Source organism: Betta splendens, chromosome 5, assembly GCF_900634795.4.
Source record: "Betta splendens chromosome 5, fBetSpl5.4, whole genome shotgun sequence".
Classification (NCBI taxonomy): Eukaryota; Metazoa; Chordata; class Actinopteri; order Anabantiformes; family Osphronemidae; genus Betta; species Betta splendens.
In genome coordinates, this window is record NC_040885.2 from 7,171,763 (window position 1) to 7,189,436 (window position 17,674).

The 17,674-nt window shown below is 49.4% G+C and overlaps 1 protein-coding gene across 5 annotated transcripts in view; it reads right to left on the reverse strand.

Moving 5' to 3' along the window:
• celf4 (CUGBP, Elav-like family member 4) overlaps positions 1-15,101 on the reverse strand; it is a 66,165-nt gene extending 51,064 nt beyond the window's left edge. For 3 of the 5 annotated variants that reach the window (XM_029152022.3, XM_029152021.3, XM_029152020.3), the window contains exon 1: positions 14,349-15,100. In XM_029152022.3, coding sequence (XP_029007855.1) covers positions 14,349-14,625 — 277 coding nt within the window. In that variant the 5' untranslated portion in view covers positions 14,626-15,100. Of the gene's footprint in view, positions 1-14,348 lie in introns of all 5 variants that reach the window. The other 2 variants (XM_029152024.3, XM_029152023.3) reach the window with 1 other exon arrangement.
• Positions 15,102-17,674: the final 2,573 nt, after the last annotated feature.

Sequence of the window (17,674 nt, forward strand, 5' to 3'; positions counted from 1 at the left end):
TAAAAAGGTTCCTTCCTCTCTCTCTCTCTCTTCTTCTTTTTCTCCTCAGCGAAACTCCCAGTGATCATTTAAATATTTCAGAACATCTCAGTAAGAGCCTAAAAAGAGTCAATAGCATTAAAGAGCTTTATGCACGGTGCTGCTGAAACTCCACATCTCGCAGCCCTGGAACTCTGCCTCGGAAAAAACTTTGGCATGAAACTTTGTTTGAAGCTGTCCAATTTCAGTCAGTCAATAGAAAGCTCCACGTCTCCCCTTACCTCAGTTCTGTTGGCACTTATCTCCGCCTGAAAGGGCTGACCAAGGACAGCCTTTGCTCAATAAACAGAAGAATGTTTTTTCTCATCTTTGTAAAAGATTGACCTTAAGACGAAAACGTTCTGACTGGATTTTTTGCGAGTACTAAGGCTTAGATAACATTTGAAATGGGTCAAAGTAAAGAGGAAAATTCTTGACTTTTTGTGTTCAGAGAAATAGCGTATATAAAGCCTCAGACTTCTAGTCATATGGTGAAAATGAGAATCACCCAGTACGAATGGAGAATATTAATAAGTGGCATATTAAGAGACTGTCTGATTCACGAACTGTACAGTTGCCCATGTGAAGATATAACTGGGACACTGTTCCTCAGTTCACATCAAAATGTGGAGTTAAAAGCTATAAGTCGACAGATGCATTGAAGAAGATTGTACTGTACTTAGAATAAAATAAACAGGTGCTGAAGGGCAAGAATGTACGTCTTGAAGATGTCCAACCGCTTTGACTTTGTGAATAAGCTCCAACGCTCCTGTTCACATTGAAGTGAATTAGAAGCGATGCAGTTGCGGACTCTGTTAAATACTGACACAAACTGAAGCTCGTCTGGTTCCGTGGGGAAGAGTAATTCAATAAAGTGAGCAGCAGTCGCTCATGTCCCCTTCACCTCCGCTGACCTTTCAGATCATTACTCACCATGGAAAAGAGAGACAGAGGATAGAAGCTATTTTAGGGGACACGGCCAAGGTCTCCACGAACGCTCCAACTTTCTCCGCGTTTCTTGAATTTGTAGCTGTGAAACTTCCATAAAGGTGAAAAAGAAGCACTTTGAAGCTCTTAATCTGAGCTGCTATAGTGTGTGAGTGGATAGAAAATGTAAATGGCTGTTTAGAAATGACATCAAACTCATTTTTTTTAAAATCATTGTGTAAAACAGGCCTTAAAAATTCAGAAGCTATTTCAGGGACTAATGAATGCCGATCTGGAGTATAATATTATTTCAGCGGAGTGAGGCAGAACTAAGGGGCAGCATTATAAAAGAGAAGGTGAATTCATTTATAATGGAGTGTAATAGCCGTCCGAGCTCTCTTATGGGAAGCTATATGCAGATCTCTGTCTTCGGGGGAACAAGACGAATCTGTAATATAAAACAAGCAGGACGGAGCCCACGGAGGGAACGGCGGCGCCAGAAAACACGGAGCAAAAGTTAATAACACGGTGACGGGCGAAACTCAAAGCCACAACGCGTCTCTGCAGCACTATTTTAAACGCGGCCTGTGGCGCGCGCGACGTAATTATTTAGAGCAGCGGAGGCTGCAGCTGTTGATAACAAAATGAAGGTTTCTGTGCTGTATCCTAGGTAACGCGCTTAGATTCTGATTGACTTGGTTTTACATAAGGATGTACATGTAGAACTTGGAATTGTTTGATATATATAAATACACATGTACTGTATTTACTGTACTACTGACGGCTGTGCAGACAAAGCAGGCTCATCAAAACACATGGGAGAAGGCAAAGAGACCATGAGAGTTGAATGTGAGCAACCTCCATGTTCAAATGCATGCTGTAATCCACAGATTACAGGTGTTAATAGCAAACGCATGCACTCAAATGTTTTCTCTCTCACCCTCGTCCAGCACACGCTCACACAAAAGGCTCCGACCGACAACAGGCCACGAGAAAAACCATATAATGACAAAGGAACACGCAAGGAAGCGTGAAAGCCTCCGTGTGCCCCCCCCCCCGCTGTGTGTGAGTGTACATGTGAGTCCCTGAAGATAACAAGTCCCATCTCCTCGCCGGGTTCCCAGAGTGGCCATCTCTAAGCTGTGCTAATCGATTGGCGAAGGAGGAAAAAGGGCCAGCTTTAATGTGTTGCATGTGAAGGATTTACTGGAGAGCAGAGACACTGAATAAATGGAGTAGAAAATGCATCATTAGGACAGTGTCACCCCCCCCCCCCCCCCCCCCCCCCCCCCCCCACACACACACACACACACACACACACACACCCTCTCAGGCAATATCCTGAGCTGTCCCCCGTCCAGGCAGACGAATCACCTCACTTTTGCACCACCTCAGCCACTTTTTCAGGAAATTTTTGGGAGACCCAAATTTAGCCTTTCATGAAATGCATTATTAAACGTGTTACGTCTCCAAAGCTGAGCCAAAAGTCTTTGCACAGGTACAAGAGGTCCGGCAGCTCTGGGAAATGCACTGAGGCTGACCAGTACAACACATAGATAACAAATGCTTCTAGGACTGTTTACATCACCAACGTCCAGTGGTTCTGTTACATTTTATACTTAGTAAACTGGAAAACCCCCTGAAACTGTGTTTGGACCATCATGGGACGCTAAAACCAGACTACACAGCACTTTAAATCCTCTTTTATCTACTGAGTGATTTGGGTTGCGCTCGTGTTTAAAGACAGAACACACCAAGTCAGGCTCCCTAGGTGGATAAGTGGATCTCATGATGTGCTGCATGTCCAGTTCAGTAGAAGCACAGGAAGTCGTCACTCTCGCATCTAGTGAGGTGAAAGTTAGGTGCCCATGCAGCGTCTATGCGAAAGCATAGACAAATGAGAAAAGCATTTACTTTTAATGTTAAGCAATCCTAACTATGACTGAAGCCTTTTTAAACACTGCAGATTGTGCAGAGCTTTTTTTAAAACATTGTCAGCGGGCACATTCTACATTTGTGTACATTGAAGTTAAGTTGGACTGGTTTGAAGTGGACTAGCTGAACAAAGTATGACATGTACAATACAAAGTATCTGACTGGAAAGATGCTCATTAAACATTTAATACATCAGATACAGCACATGTGACCTGATGAGGAGACTAGCGTTTTTAAACTACACCACAAGCTGATCTACAGTAACAAGCAACACGCAAGGACACGGTTTTCCTTTGTTGATTTGGGGCTATGACTGTAGTAAATCTTTATCTTTTACACTCTAGAACTTTCAAGGCAAAGCCTCGTGTGTCACGAACTCATTGAACAGCACTGCCATCAGCACAAACAAAGGCTTTTTGTCCTTCTCACCAATCAGAGGAGATCAATAATTTCTGCAACTGTATGTTGTCAGTTTTTAATGAGAGCAGAGAGTAGCGGGGCGCAGGGGGGTGGGGGTGGTGGTGGTGTACAGTAGCAGAGCCAGTTTGGAACTAGTGTCATTGGCAAATATACATCTACATACTGGTAGTTTTATAAATAGCTGCCATCAGGCATGAATCCAAGTTACAATAAGAGCAGTTTAAATACACAGGAAGCGATGCAAAGATCACAGTGTGTCGATAGCGAGGCGACGGCGATCAGTCAACGTCCACAGATGAATCACAGATCAGTAAGAAGACAATGTGCCCTAATTCTGTGGCGGGAGTGGTCCCGCGACTCGTCCCCCTGGAAAAAAACACTTACAGGATAACACTCCCATTAATATTCCTCCGAGCACCTCTCCTCTCCTCTAGCCTTTCGTCTCCTTCCCCCTCTCCCTGTCCTATTATCCTGCCTCGGCGGACATCCTGTCCTGTCTCGTCCGCCTTGCCAACCTAGAAGATGGAAATGAGAGGACAATCCAAACGCGGAAGGGGGAACATGAATCATTACACTTCCTGTTGTTGCATGCTGTCCGGGGAAGGAAGAGAGAGGACGCCCCCAGGGCTCCGATTGATTCCGGAGACTTAATTGGGTTTATTAGCCAAGATGTTGGGCCCCGTGAGGAGGCTCCCAGAGGCCGCTGAGACCCCCCCCCCCCCCATCCCCATTCCCACTCTTCTGAAGGAGAAATCCTGCGTAATTGTTTTCCCTCCATCTTCTGTGTCATTGTCAGATGGGTCCTGCGGGATTATTAGCAACCCCAGGTCCCTCAATAATTCATCCAGAGCTATTTATACACAGATGGAGAGTCCTCTAAAGTCTCCCCCAGTGAGCTTATCTGACGCTTAGACAGACAGACAGAGAGAGCGAGAGAGAGCGAGAGAGAGAGAGAGAGAGAGAGAGAGAGAGAGAGAGAGAGAGAGAGAGAGCGATGGGGAGAAACAGTGCTACAAAGGGAAAAGCAAGGGAGCGATAGAAAAGAATGGGAGAGACGTGGAGAGGGAGTGAGAAGGATGGAGGGAGGCGATCACACAAAGACGTGCACAGTTGAGCAAAGCAAATCTGACAGAGTATAACGCAGCGCGAGGGAACGACGGCGGCGTTCTTTAGGTAGACACAGTGACAGCGTTTGCGGCGTGCGTTGAGTTTCAAGGTGAAACTCGCCCGTCTGCTTTGCCAAAGTGAACAAAAGCACCGTCCCGGGAATAGCATCCGCTCGCGCAACACACATTAATGGCTTTTAATCCCCCCCCCTCCTTTTTCCTCCATTTAACACAATTAAGATGTTTGCGAAGCTAACATGGACCAGTAGTCGCTACAGGAAGGACGGATGAAAGACGTGGAGGGATTTCCACGCACAAAGTAAACACAGTTATCCGTCCTTTCCAACGCGTCAACGAGCTGGACCAACAAAACAGCAGCCAGCCGTTCCTTAATTCACCTCATAATTCACTAACATAACATTAACACATTAGCATATTAACATTAGCACATTAAGTAGCTCCTAATCCCGGAGAGATAGCGCTCGGGCTGCGCGTTCTAATAGCGTCACAGATACCTGTGTGTTTCCAGCCGCGGGTCGAGGCGACATTTTGTTGTCGTCGGACTAATAGAGCCTTTGGCGCGAAAAAGTGGATTTTCAAAGTCCCTTTGTTGGCGTTCCAGCCACAGATAATTATATATATTCATCCCCTTTGGCAGTCTCTTTTATCCAGCTCATTTAGAAAGCGCGCCTTCCTCTTGGACAAATTGGGACATTGAAAGGCAGATTGGAGCGATAGTCTTTACATTTTGCATCGATGGCACATTAATCAGGGCGACGATAGCTATGGGAAAAGATTTGCTTAAACACCATGTGAAAAGCCGGTCGTTTGTCTGTAGCAAATAGTATCACACAAGTTATGTCATTATCTGAAATGCATTCTTTCTGCCTGTGTAATAAGGAGCCTTGTACTGTAAATCCATAATGGACCAACGCACGGCCACTTAACTCCAACAGACAAGTCATTCACACAGTAATAAATTACAACCAAATAAGTTGAAGTAACAAACTTTTTTTTTACACTGGGGTGAAACAGGAAGTGTGACACACATGGTACAGTGGTTAAACCAGCAGAGCTTCTGAATATTAATCAGCCTGTAATATGATTGTTTTGTGAAACAGACAGTACACGGACAGTAAATTAATTACTTCGCTGTCTGTGGCGGCTCGTGAAAAGATGTGGGAATCGCAAACTTTTATGTTTTTCATTTTAACTTAATTAAAGCCAAGTTTTAATTAAACTATTTTTGGAAAATGACATTGGAAAGTAGTTTCCCGTTTATGTTGTTTGCAGAATGGACTTTTGTTAGCTTTGGTGGAGCCTACGCCAAATTAATTGCTTCTGCTGCGTGCGTGCTCACGGTATTGATGAACGATCCATAGAGGAACGTGTCCTATTCTCTCTCTCTCTCTCTCACCCTGACACACACACACACACACACACACACACACACACACACACACACACACACACACACACACACACACACACACACACACACACACACACACACACACACACACACTCATGCTGCTGTTGCTTCGGGGGGAAAAGCAAAGCTTATCAACCAACCAATGCTCACACGCACACGCCGGTGCTCACACATCTACTCCTCTGTCTCTATCTATAAATCCCATGAAATCATTCCACACCAAGTCAAGCGGGGCGTGTATAGGTTGGCCAGGATTCCCATCTCCTGTTCTGTGATTAAAGGACCAAACTAATAGGCTCTGTCTCACTGGGAACCTGTGTGGTGCAGGGAGAGACCTCAGAAGCCATTAAATTGCAAATCTGTAATAATTTGTTGAAGGCTTTCTGTCTCCAACCAGCTGAGCCCACCAGCTAGCCGGCCAAGTTAGCCAACCAGAGGGCACGCTCCACATTTGCAAAGACCTACATTTGCTTAGCTAGAAACCGCAGCGCCAACGCGCGCGGCCTCCTTTGCAGTTCATTCGGACCCGCGATTTGCACGCGGAGTCGCGCTAGCTGCAAATGAGGCGCTACCGGACGGGGGGGGGGGGGCTGCGGCTCCCGGCGACGCCGGGGGTCCTGTGTTTCCAGGCTGGCCGAGCGGGCGTCACGTAAACCGGACCCGCTCGCGACCTGCCAGCGCGCGGCGCCGTTCATCACGGCCTTCGGACGCGCAGCACCACCCGGGCCGTTAACTTGTTGCCCGGGCCCCTGCTAACGCGGAGGCCGCTGGCTTCGCCCTCGGGGCGGACGGGAGCTGCGGGGGTCTGATTCCGCTCTGATCCCAGGAAGGTCACCGTGGCTCCTCGGGCCGCGGCAGCCGCGCAGCGGCGCTTAAATCTGGTAAAACGCAGCCTATAAATTACAGCAGAGGACGGCGGGTCAGCGCCTGGCATGGAACCGGGCCAGAAGCCATCAATCTGCCGGGGCCGGCGAGGGTGACGTCTGTCTCTGGGACTCCCTCGCTCTTTCTACTCCTCTCTGCGCGTCGCTCTCGCTTCCGCGCCGCTCGCTGTTTTCTTTGTAGCCTCGCGCCCGCTCCTTTCGCTCGCTCTGTCATCGAACAGTCTCTCTGTGCCTCCATTTTTAAGTCTGCACCTCTCTCTCTCTCTCTTTACAATCTCCGCTGTCTTTCTTTCAGATCGCTCTGCCGCTTGATATTCTCTCTCTGTCTTTGTGAGCAGCCCCCCCCTCCACCCCCACCCACCGAACCCTCTTCCACGGATCTCCCTCGCCTCCTTTCACGCATTCTCTTACATCATCTGTGTTTCAACATCTCCCCTTCCCTCTCTTCCTCCTGCTCTCTCTCTCTCTCTCTCTCTCTCTCGCTCGCTCGTTCTGTCTTGAGCCCTTTTGTCGTTTTACGCACTCTTGCACCATCTCCCTCTGCAGCAATATGTTTTGGTCTATCTGCTCTCCAACCAGCGGGATAGGATAAAGCCTTGATGCACTCGCTCTCTCTCTCTCTCAACGCGATGCCAGTATGATTTGAATGGTAACATCTGATAGCGGCGCGCACTCATCGGCACAGATGTAGCAGAATGACAATGGAGCCGTATGAACCCAGTAGTGATAGCAAATTTCCAAAACAGAGTCGATCAGTTGCCTTTTGTCATTCAGAGCGATGCCTAGTAAGTGCATTTAATAACCATCAAATGAAATGACTTATCTACTAACTTACATCTCCTGAAGAGAAGCAACATCAAATGCTGACTCTGAGAGGAAGCATTTGTCAAATTTAATACTGAACAATTATTTCTTTGTGGTTTCATCAGAATCAGCTGCTCCATCTCGCCTTGTATTTTCTATTCATTCCTATGAAAACCTTCGCCTGGCTCATCATCCTTCTCCATTCTCTGAATCAAACCCGGCCTTGAATAATTGAGAGGGATCTTTGAAAAGCCCTAACCTCCATTCTCACCTTCTCTTTACAAGTCAACGTGGTACATTTTTAATTGGGGGGGATCATGAAATAGACATGAAGAAAGATGGGAAGAGAGCGAATTGAATCGGGGACACTCAACCCTGGCAGTCGTGGCCGAGAGCGGGAGCTTGTAGAGATGCATATAGAGAAGGCTAAATATACGTCTGGCCTGACAGGTAAGACACGCTCAGCGGTCGCAGGCTCGCTTTCCGTCTGGGACAAACGTACGCGGCTCATGTAATCCCGCTCCGGAGCGTCCCAGCAGGGAGCCTCTGATATGTCACTTCAAGTTAGGTGGAGTAGTTGTGTTGGGAACAAACATCGGTTCAACTCTCAATGAACCATGAATCTCCAAAGCCAAATTATTAGTTCAGCGATCATTAGCCAACAATCTATGGGCTAAGAAGGTAAAGAACAGCACGCGTCTTACTGTCAGGATGTGTGTGCACAAGATTTACAAACCTTGACATTGAGAACAGTGAGAAGAAATGAACGTGTGAATATCACACTAAAATAAAATGCACAGAGAGCAGAATTTATAGCAAGTGTTAATGCGTGCTGGCCATGCATTAATGGGCTTCTGCCGTCGCGCCGGTCGCTGTAACTAACTTGGCTCCTGTTTTTCAAATTGTTGCTGTGTCATGCTGCTATTTCTCCACTGAAAGCCTCTGCAGCAGAGAGCTGCAGCTGGACCTGCGCTCATGTGCGTCCCCCAGGGTTCAACTCGGGTTCGGGTCTCTAACGTGATCATTTGCATTAAACGTTAGGATGTTTCTACGAAGACTGGCTGATTTCTGGACACACACACACACACACACACACACACACACACACACACACACACACACACACACACACACACACACACACACACACACACACACACACACACACACACAGATATTAGGCACGGAAATTATAGTATTCCCTATCATAATGCCTCCTGACTGCGCGATGCTTGATAAAAGGAGCCGGCAGCTCTAATCCAGCCAGCAAAACACCAGCTACCAAGTTCACACACAGGAGATCCGTAACCTTCTGACTGCTGAACAAAGAAAAAAGCAGTTAAGCCTTTTACATGGAGCATCTACAAATGGCAAGTGATCCAGAAATGTAAGAAAGTGTAAGTGAAATGAACAAAATCACCTCCGGTTTACTGCATTAGGAGGAGTTCAGGAGTCGAGCCCGTTGACGCGGTGCATTTCCCCATAGGAAGCTCCAATATTGAAAGAGGGACTCGCAAAACTCAAGAACAAGATGTAACACTTACCAACGTTTCAAAACTATTGCATTCATCTGCAGGAGCAGCCACCGGTATTCGGGGCAGGGTGGCGTGGAAGCGGTATTAACGGCAGCTAAAAGATTGAAGGGGCCCAAAGCGTCAACTTTTTAAAAATTGAACACAAAGCACAATAATACGAAGCTGATGTAAGATCCTTGAAAACAGAAAATATTTACCTCTCCAAGGAGGATTTGTCAAAAAAGGCTTTTTTCCTCCTTTCATCCTCTGAAGGAATGGCACACGGGGCAATAAACACAGCGATAGAAAAACAAGACAAAAAAGAAATCTAAAAAGGAAGAGGGGAGAAGCCGTAGTGACGCTGTTTAGTTCACCTTTAGGAAAAACAAAAGGCCAAAATGTCGATGAAACCTTCAGGGGAGACTTAGTTTTAACCCAACTCCAGGCTCTAGTTTTATAAGTTGGGAAAATCATGGGTCGCTTTCCTAATGCGTCCAACTAGCGAGAAGTAAAATATGTCTTTTTCCATTTAATCTATAGATTGGAAAACTGCACATCAGCCTTTCTGACCTGTAGCGATCGCCACAAATCATCAGCGCCGCACTTCCCCACGGGTCAGCGCTGCCGTCCACAGTGAGCCATGGCCCCGGTCACGTGGACCCGTCCGCGGCTCGCTAACGCGCTGCTATCTGCTGACGGGACCGTTTCCCCGCACGACAGCCGGTGCACGCGTGCTCCGGAACTATTAACGCCGGGCGTTTCCCATGAAGCCGATGCAAACGAGGCGTCGAAACGTTGCCTCCACTATTTCACTTCCAATCGATGGCCGGCGCCCGGCTTCGCCCTCCCCGCGCCCGAGCTGAAATTTCCAGGAGATTTTTCTAAATGAGCGTCAGCAAATTGGAAGTGAGGGGAGTTGGCGCGGTGCGTGCAGGCGTCCATTTACATTATCTGTCTCTGCGTGTATGTAAAGGTCAGGGTTTTTAATGAGAGGACAGCTGAGGTCAGCGGCGCCGGTGGACTCCGCCGCCCTGACAGGCCTCATGGCTCCACGCCTGCTGTTAGCATGCTAATGCTTGCAGGCGCTGCCTCCTTGGGCTCGGCCCGGTCCTCTCTCACTGTGACTAACTGGCTCCCTGCTCGACCGTCAGCCGGCCCCCGTCTGACAGTCCCCTCCAATAATAATGGACAACGGAGGCAGCGCTGCCGTGACAACGGGCCTCCTGACAAATTAGGCTCACTGTATTCTCCGCGCTGGCCCCGCCTCTTGTTTCCCGCTTGTTGCTTGGCAGTTCTGGGCTCCGCCAGGACGGGGCTGGTGGGTGCAACGCGGCCGGTGGCCGAGGGTTCCTCGATGGGACCCCGACACACACCCGCCCCGTGACACATGTTGCCATTCTTCGTGACAAAACACTCGAATCGATCGCGGCTTCGCAAGCACGGGACACAATGTGGGGCCTGAGCTCGCATTCTGAGCCGAGCTGAGTGGAGGATTCTGGGCCAGGGAGGAGAGGAGGAGCCCACGAACACACACACACACACACACACACACACACACACACACACACACACACACACACACACACACACACACACATTGTCTTCCCAAACCGAGTGCGAGGGGAGGAGAGAGAGGGGTCCCACAGAGAGGATGATGCAACGAGAGTGAAATTTTTTCGGCCGGAACGCGTGCTGCATTAATGCAGACCTGCAGGACGGAAAAAACACGCCCGCGCGCCTTTCTCTCCGCGTTCAAAGCCAAAGTCGGCTTCCCCCGCTCGCCTCTTTCCGCTCGCAGACGCCACTTATAATGGCAACCTGTGACACCTAATTGCTCGCAACGCGACGCAGCGTGAGCCGCTCATGTTTCTGGCACCGCTGCTTCCTGTCTTCACCAAACACGCAGCCGCTCAGTGACCCGATCTGACTCGGCTCCTCGGACGTATTGGGATAAAAGGCCTGAAATATCAAAACCACGCGCGTTCAGAGGGAACCATAACTCCCTTTATGACCTGCACGGATTATGGGCCCCATCTGTAGCGTAAACCCAACTGCAGCATGGTAAATTTAAACAAGATTACTATTGGCCATTACACTGTAGCTCCATGGTCCCGATGAACCCCTACGAGATAAATAGGTGCTGATATGGATTTATAAAGCAAGTTAACAGTCAAGGTGCTGCTGTCTATTTACAGTAACTGTGTCATCTCCACTTGACGTAGATCTGTTGACAGCTAAAAGTACATTATACTGTAGACATCAGTTCAAGCTGGCGATGTTTCATGGCCTGCTTTAAGTTTGAGCACCTCCTTGTCTATTACTCACAATGTAATCGTCACATATAAAACAATGGAGGCACCGGGGCGTCACAAGTTTGCCTAAAAACCCAGCACTGACATGCAATAGGTGAAGATGCCGCCTCCAGGTAATAGACGCCTCCTCCTCATCACCACAGTCCCCGTGAGGCCTCCGTGAAAGCGCCCTGATAAATAGCGCTCGTAATCGCCTCTACGCCGTCCCCTGAACGCGTTCCCGCCTCCCGCGCCGCATCGCCAGCGATGGGGGGGGGGGGGGAGGGCCGGCTCTTTGTGCTGGCCATGCCTCTCAGCCACGTCGTGCTCGGCAGCAGCGGCGGCGGCAGCGGCAGCAGCAGCAGCCGGTGACCATTATAAATGGCCTCTATTAGCATTGCTCAGTCGCAGAGGGGAGAGAAATAAAATCATTGGGAGAATGTGGGCCTGCGCCGGTGTCCCCGCGCCCACTCGCAGCCCCCGTAGACCCCCGTCCCGTGCTCTCCTCCCCCACGCTCCCCCCACCCCTCCGTTCCAAGGGGACAGAATCCTAAAGACTAGATTACTAGTGATACATGGAGTCATTATAGGGAGGGTTATGGCAATAGTATCACAGGCACGCTGACAATGGCTATAAAAGGGGTCTCTTTCTTCTGAGGTAGTATTACCATAGCAAAGGCTGTTTCTTCAGGCTTGTTGATGTACAGCAGAACAGGATGAGGGCCTTTTATTACCTGCCACGGCAGAATAGTCTCTGCATTATCCGGCTGAAAACCATGCTTATTTCTTTGTAAAAGTGCCATGTCTCTTCGGGTAAAGTTAAATGAATGCAACAGTGTCCCCAGATGAGCCATTACATTGTTAGCGATGACAGTTGCCGAGAATGAGCTATTTGAAAAAGCAGAGGTAGGACAAAATCGTGAAAGGAAGTGGCAGTCGATCATCTACAATCTTTCGGTTCAAGCTGAGGCTTTGTACCAGCGCGGCCATTATGGCGCATGATGCGCCATCGCCGAACAGACAGCGCGTCAGCGCCAGTACATAAAGTGAAGATAAAGGGAGGAACGGGAGAAAGCTGAGAATAAAGGGGAGCGAGCGGAGTTAATGAAGAGGAGAAAAGCTGGAGGAGAAGAATAGAATAGGAGTTTTCTGGTGGGCGGCTCTGTAGATTCCCTCCACTGGAGCCTTTCACACCTTAAAGGGCCGTCGTGCGTTGGGTGCGACTCTCTCTCCTCCGCCAGGAGAGGGCGTGGCCAGGGCCCGTGGCATCACAAAACGAAGGTGTTCAGCGTTAGCCGCCACCGTGACTTTAAACGGCTTTCATCGTACGATCGGATTAAATATTAAGCATTTCTCTCTTTTTTTATATTCATTCATTTATTTGCAAGTGTGTTTACTCCTGTCTTAAACTCTCGGCGTGCGATCGCTTAATCTACCTGACGCGCGTCGGGTCCTCGATAAAAGCAGCGTGCGCCGTTCGCTTCGTTCGTCTCTTACTGCTGATCTGGGACTGGTCTGTGGAAGCATCCGGGCGGCGTCGGGCGTGTGCGGGGGGGGGGGGGGGGGGGGGGGGGGGGGGGGCGGCCTCCACGCAGCTTGCAGTGCACCGGCGAGCTGGTGAGCCAGGGAGCAGCTAGTGCCTCCAGCTAGTTAAAATATGAGCGCAGTGGGGGCTTGCTAATGAAAGCGGGGGCCCGGTCCAGGAAGCAGGGCCGTATATCGCAGTGAGGAGACAGTTCTTAGAATCAGCTGGTGAGCCCGTGCCTATAGTTCCGGGGACACTGGTGATTAACCGTCCAACAGGGAGTCACTACTACAGCTGGGCTATTAATAAAAGATACCTCCTCTCCTCTCCTTCGCTCCCTCTTTGGTTTCCCTCCACGCCTACAGACAGTTTCCACCCTCTGGAATTATTTGTGTATCATAATCATTTCCTGACACATGGCGCGTGTCACACATCATTTCCATGGGGTGGGGGTGGGGGGTTAAGGGAAGGGGGGAGGGGTGCCCTAAAAGGGATAACTCATTCTTAATGTACATTGGTCGCCCGGGAGACGTCCCGTACGTACAGCGGATCAATTAGTGACCCCTCGTTAGACGGCGATTCGCAGGGAACGACCCTTCCCCTGAGAGCGGAGAATAAAATGCAGGCTTAAAGCGCCGTTGTTCACCGACTGGACAGGGCTGGTCGTTAATGCTACAACAAAGCGGCCGAGTTGATAATTATTTATTGGCATCGTTACTGAGAGGAGTGGATCAACTCGGCGTCAGGAAAAGTTCTAGGTCACGAGCTGTGCACGTTATTGGAATTCGTTGTTATGTCACGATGGGATCGTCCCAATTACTAACACCTGAACGGCTAAAATAAGCTTGAAGGCCGTTAAAATGTACAGTTTATTCATAACCTACTTCCCCCACACCTTCACACACACACGCACGCACGCACGCACACACACACTGAGCGACAGAGAGAGCGAGAGCGAGAGAGAGAGAGAGAGAGCGTTGCAGGCGGTGCTGCGGGCAATCAAACACAACCTTCTCCGCTGTTGCAACGTGAAAACGTGAGGTTAATGGCGTGGATTTTAGTGCCGTGCTGAATGAAGGCACGTTTACAATCGCCGAACTCGATGCGTGAGCACTCAACACTCGCGCGCACACTGGCCCAACACGAGCGCCGCTCCTCCTAATATCACCCTACATAAATTCGTGCCGTCGTGACTCTCGATTCGTGACAGTCTCACGCTCGGATGTGTTCGCTCAGTAAGAGACAACGAAGCACGGCATTTGAGAAGCGGTGACAAGTCTATCGAGCGAAGGGTCTTTTTTTTTGTGGTGCCACTAATCCTGACGGCGACGGACGTTCAAACGGGCACACAATTCCCAACAATCGTGCAGTTCTACCCGTCAGATCCGGCCGCGTTTCAGATCCTCGCTCTCACGCGACGCGTGACAGAAATCACGCACTGACAAAAACAAGTCGAGCCACAGTTCTGTGCGGGAACGCGGGCATCACCCACCTTTGTGCATGCCCGTGAAGCGGTCCTTGAGCACAGTGAGCTCGTAGATCTTGCCGAACTCCTCGAAGAGGGGCCGGAGGTCTTTCTCGTCCAGATTGCGTGGGATCTGACCGATGAAGAGTTTGATGGCATCGTGGTCCTTCATGGGGATGGTGGCCGGACAGCCCGCCGGACTGTGGCTGTGGCTTAATCCGTTCACGAGCCCGTTCGTGCTGGCGGAGACCACACCGACGCCGTGCACCGTGCCGTCCACCTGCCCGTTGGTTAAAGTTGCCATCTTCGGACTGGCCAGTGAGTTGGGACGGTTACGGCAACTGCAGATGGCGATGGTGGAGAAGCGTTTCACGTCAAACAAAAAATAAAAAATAAAAAAAAATAAAAGCTGGTGGAAGTCTTGGTCAAAATGTGGTTCCGAGACCAAGCCGTGCCAGAGCTGACTCCGCTCTCGTCCTATCAAAGCCAATATTTACATTGATGTGAAAACACATGTAGCGTTTGGCGAAGACGCATATCAAAAAGCGCGCAATGCCGTTGGTCCCGGTGAAGGCTTTGATTCCTTATATTTATGTCCTAACCAATAACTCGTTCATTGATTTCATAAAAGAGAGACAGAGGGAAAGAGAGAGAAAGGAAAGGGGAGGGAGAGAGAGAAGAGAGTGAGAGGGAGAGAGAGAGAGACCAAGAGCGTTCACTGTCTATTTACACCCACGTTCCCTTGTCCCAGCTTCTTGGCACCCTTTTATTTTTTTGCATTGAGGAGTCGGTATGGGTGTCTTCTCGGTTTAAACGGACAGGACCGGTTCAACCCAGCCGGAACCGTGGGTGGGTTTGAATAAAGGAGGGCCGCTCTCAATCGCATATGTCAAACCAGCGCGTTCTGCCTCCCCCTTTCTCATCCGAACGCCGAGTGGTACGTTCCACCGAGGGGAGAGGGTCTATAAATAGAGAAATATAGAGAATACGGTCCTTTGTGCTACGACTCAGAGCAAATAACTACATATTCACGAACTCACAATAAATTTATTACTTAGGGGCTGACGGCCACGCTGCTCTTATTGTAATACGCTGTAAAACTGTCGAAATGACACCCGACCCGTGTCCGCTAATGTAAAAGCCAGCATCCCCCGTAGGTAGGGTGTGTATGAAAGGGTGGAGGTCGCCCTCCTGAGGTTTTATTTGCGTGCTTAAATCACATTTCCTGTCTCGTAGCTTTTGTCCTTCTCGCCGCGTCGAGGAGTCGCCGCCTCGTCCCCTCGCCGCCGCCCGGTGGACAGCTCCGTGGTGCTGAAACGCGGCTCCGCGCGCGGCAGCCGGACGCGCCGGCGGAGGATCGCGGCCGTCGCGATCGCTCGTTGTCGTCGGGAACAAACGGGAGCGTTGCAGCGACGGTGCCGCGTGTCGTCGGCGTCCGCTGCCATCGCCAAAGTTACGCGGATTAGACTATTTGATTTCCACAAAGGGAAAGCCTATGAGCACCGCCGAGTGGCGTAGAGAGGGGGCGCATGGAAGGAAAAATGCTCACACTGTCACACACAAGGCTGGGACACAATAAAACGATGCACGCGAGTAGGAAGCCTTTTACTTTTCTGTAGGTGATAGCCATTAAAAAAAAAGGGCAAAAACATAAGGATACGGTGATTAAAAAGTCCGGGGCAGGAAGATTCAAACGAAAGACTGGAACGCTCAGAAAGCTATTTCTGTTTCATTTGGAAGGACATCCAATATTCATTCCACGTCAAATTAATTTTGGGGCTTACTGTAGGTCTGTAGCCATCAATCAGGCTTAAATCAAAAGGAGAGTGGCCATTCTGATTACTTTAGCAGTTCTTGATTTATGAAAATCTTATTTTGAGTGAGTTGGGTGTTGGTATTAAATACCACTCAGAGTGGAAGGTCTGAAACACTTAGCCTACACATAAATTAAAAGCACGTTTGCCTCTGTGTGACCCACATGGTGGAAAGAGTGAAACTGAAACACGCCTGATTAAACCGACATACAATGAAGAGATTGCTGCTAAGTATCATTCAACCTATTACATTTTGTCTCAGGACACAGATCTTCCCAGTTTCACTCTCGTAGCCTGTTTTGCTGAATGTGTGAAGCTACACAACCCAGAGTGATCAGTCAGGTTCCTACAGAGCAGCTTTCATTGTAAACGTATGCGCAATGAGAGTATTTATGACGTGAGATCCTTCACAGCCGTAACAGTAGCAGGACATCTTAGTCGACATCATTGGCAGTTGTGATGTGTTCCTTTGGGAATCAGTGTCTGTTATCTGTGTCCCCAAAGGACAACTAGCAAAGCAGAGGTCACGGCAACGTGTACAGGATGAGAGTGCTGATATCAGTGTGAATGATGTCCAACCAGATTCATGAATGACACGTATAACAGAGAGCAAAACCAAGTTTTACTTTGATACCATTGGATTATGGCACCTTATCCCAAAGGTTGAGTGGCACCTCAGTGTAACTACTGCACCTCCTCTTCCTAAATGCACATGCTCAGTCACTGATTGACTTGGCACTGCCTACATCCAGTGTCCAGGTATGATGGTGTTTTATGTCATTCTCCAATGACCCATAGTCTGAATCTTCGCCTCAGTGTCAACCAACGCTACCTAAAGGCCTCTCAGGGTGGCATCGACGTCCTGGGCTCATAACGTTGACCTGCTTGTTTTCATTCCCGTGGTCCAGACATTAGCCAACCGTCGAATAACAAAGACTGTAAATAACACTTACACTTTCCTGCTCCTCTGCCAGCTAAATGGCCCGGTAATGTCATCTCGCTCTCACGACGCGGCCGGGCCCCGGCGGGACGGCGGCACTTGGCTTTCTTTGGCATGACGCCGTCCTCTGCGCTCCAAGCGTTCCCCAGGGGCCACACTCCATTCGCCACGGCGGCCGCGCCTGCGCTCGCGCCTCACTGACCTCTCGCAATATTTTAATACAAGGATAAAAAAAAAGGAGGACACAAATCACTGTAATTATGTTCGGCCTGTAATGATTATGTAAGGTCTACGGTCCCCCCACGGTCTGGCCCCATGTGGTCACCACATGCTACCTGTGAGCCGCTATAAAAAGCTCCCAGTGTCGCCATGAGTCGGCAACTGAGCCCATCGGACTGATAATAATAACACGCAATTAACGAGCACGACGCGTAACCGCGCGTCTCCTCGCTCCTCAACCGCTGCTTATTTCAGTCCTTCTGGGTAAACCCAAACATTACCGCGGAGCGCCACATCATTTATGCGACGAGAGCAATACTCAAAGCTCTCGGCCTGCCAAACAATGCTCATATTTATTCTGTATTTCTCTAAATTACCCC